Source organism: Montipora foliosa, chromosome 2 (genome assembly GCF_036669935.1).
Source record: "Montipora foliosa isolate CH-2021 chromosome 2, ASM3666993v2, whole genome shotgun sequence".
In the NCBI taxonomy this organism is placed as follows: domain Eukaryota; kingdom Metazoa; phylum Cnidaria; class Anthozoa; order Scleractinia; family Acroporidae; genus Montipora; species Montipora foliosa.
Genome location: NC_090870.1, coordinates 46,407,814 through 46,410,313, shown reverse-complemented (window position 1 = coordinate 46,410,313; position 2,500 = coordinate 46,407,814). Strand labels below are relative to the sequence as shown.

Genomic DNA, 2,500 nt, shown 5'->3' with positions numbered 1-2,500 from the left:
GTTGGAACCTGAAAAATATGCAAGGAAATTAAGTTTACTCTTACTTAACCTACAAGGCAAATTGGGCAAGGTTCATTATTAATGGGGACATAGTTTTTCAGTGAGTGATTAACCCATTGACTCCCGGGGGTTCCCCACTGACAAATAGTCAAATACTAAGTCTGGCCGGTTTTGGCCGGTTTGGACGTCAAAGGGTAATATTACTTTGCTTCAAAAGAATACCACATACAATCATAAATATTTTCTGAGCTAATGCTTCACTTAACCCTGGTTAATTTATTCATTGTTCCCTGATACAACCTTATTGGAACACACTTGTATTGATTTGATAGTGTCAGCCAATGTCAGAGAATGGAGAGACGGGATAACAAACTGTTTTCCACAGCATAGTATTACTACTTATTATAAAGAATTTCAAAATATGCAAACATACCATGAGTTGGTCTGTATTCTCCACAGATTTCTCTGTTGAGTGCAGTTCATTCAAAGCATTAGTGATGGCCTTTGACACACCAATCCCTACACTGCTTGGCCCTCCAGCACCAGAACCCATCAACCACTGTAGAAGATCCAGAGTTGTACCCACTACTGATGATTTTTCCAGCTGGCTTACCAGCAACTGCTTGTGTTTCTGTAAAATTGGAAAAAAACTTAGTAGTTATTGAAACAAGGCACAAGTAATTTCTGTAATCATAACAGTTATAAGTAATGCCTGTGAAGGCTTGTTTCTTTTCAACCAAGAGAGAGCGATGAGCCTCTTCCATGATCTGGGCTCCATGTGTGCAACGTTAATGACATTAGAGTGTCTCCTACACTGAGAAGAGTGGGTAATTTGGCAAACATCATTGTGCAGGAATGGCTCTGAAACAAAAGTTTCCTACTTTTGTAATAAGTGCTAGTCATCAGTTCGGACTGATTACAACCCTGCCCATTGTCCACAGCATGGCAACTACTGATTGGATGATACAATGAGGTCTTGCTTATGGCTCTATTGGCTGATTTTCAAGGTACAGCGTAGCTAGAAAAGTCCGCAACCTACCTCAAGCTGCTTGGCCAGGGCTTCCACAGACTTCGACATGAATGCTCCAGGTTCCTGGATAGCCGCTTGGATATTCCCTATAGCACTGACTCCACCCAGCCCAGATGCAGCTGTTCCAGTAGAGGAGCTTGTTCCAGTAGTTGCAGACGTCACTTTACCAGACAAGGAACTTTCTGCATCATCTTGTGCTTCATCTGTCTCTCCTGATGCAAATGGTGATGGTGCAACTGTACTCTGGTTCTCTGCACCACTACTTGGCATGCGTTTCACAAGGGCCTGGCAGAAACAACAATTATTCATTGCTTAGTCCTAATGCAGTAAATGCAAGGATCTGGCATATCTAATCTAATGAAAGAGTGAATTCCAGAAATGGATCATGAAGTAAAAGCCAGATACTTACAATACAGCTGCCATCCTCTTTAGCTCCACAGTCACAAAAAAATGACCCATACTTGGCGTAACTGATATCATGATCTTTGTGGCAAACCTTCGCACAAACTGTACAGACACCAACTCCATCATTCATCTTACAGGTGTGGCAGTGGTACCAGTGTTGGTTCATGAACTCTTTTTGGGTAACAGTGAATGTACACAGCTTGTTGCAAAGAGAATCCTCATCCTTGAAAAAAGGAAATACATGGACACAGATTACACAAAAAGAATGACAAGTCAAGTCCAACCATTGGTTTCATTTTTTTTACAGTAATAACCCTAGCATTAATAAAGCACCTGTTCTGAGCTGAGAACCCAAATGCACAGTTGCACCCATCCTACAATCAAAAGGTCACTAATACAATGACGTAATAAAAATAAATAATAGAAATAGCAATAAAAACGAACTTGAATTTCATTAAATAACTGTCAAGTCTAGTAGCACTGGGGGGAACTAATAATTGGAGGACAAGTCACTCAAAGGAAATCAAAATTAATATTGATTTTCGAGGAAAGGGGAAAACCTGACTATCCCAGGAAGAATGTCTAGGAGCAAAGTAGAAAACCAACAAACTCAACCCACTTATGATGACAAGTCCAGGAAACGAACCCAGGACACAAAATTAGAGACCTTTATTCTAGGACGAGGACGAGGACGAGAATGAGTATGAGCTTTGACTGCCTGTTTTTCGCAAAAATACTTAGAAATTTATAACCTGGACGATTAATCTTACTCTTTATTAGCAGCATAGGTTGCCCAGTTATTCTTATTGCTGGTATCTGAGCCTTTTCCTGACTGAAATATTCCAAAACTGCTACCGTGTTTATGGCTTGTTTTGACACGAGGACATTTTTGCAAAACCTCGTAATGAATGACAACAGTATCACGTTTTTCTTGTCAAAATGACACTGGTTTGCATGTGCTCACTGTTGTTCTATGACAAATTAATCTCGTACACATTGTCATTCTCCTCCAAGAATCTAAGGCTCTCTATTGATGGAAGACAAGTGCTCTCACCACTGGGCAAG

The 2,500-nt window shown here is 40.4% G+C and overlaps 1 protein-coding gene across 3 annotated transcripts in view; it reads right to left on the bottom strand.

Moving 5' to 3' along the window:
• LOC137993313 (E3 ubiquitin-protein ligase UBR4-like) overlaps positions 1-2,500 on the bottom strand; it is a 120,931-nt gene that overhangs the window by 77,983 nt on the left and 40,448 nt on the right. For all 3 annotated transcript variants that reach the window (XM_068839073.1, XM_068839074.1, XM_068839075.1), the window contains exons 27-30: positions 1,440-1,658; positions 1,040-1,315; positions 434-631; positions 1-8 (exon numbers count right to left, since the gene is read on the bottom strand). The exon at positions 1-8 is cut by the window's left edge and continues 175 nt beyond it. In XM_068839073.1, coding sequence (XP_068695174.1) covers positions 1-8; positions 434-631; positions 1,040-1,315; positions 1,440-1,658 — 701 coding nt within the window. The remainder of the gene's footprint in view (positions 9-433; positions 632-1,039; positions 1,316-1,439; positions 1,659-2,500) is intronic.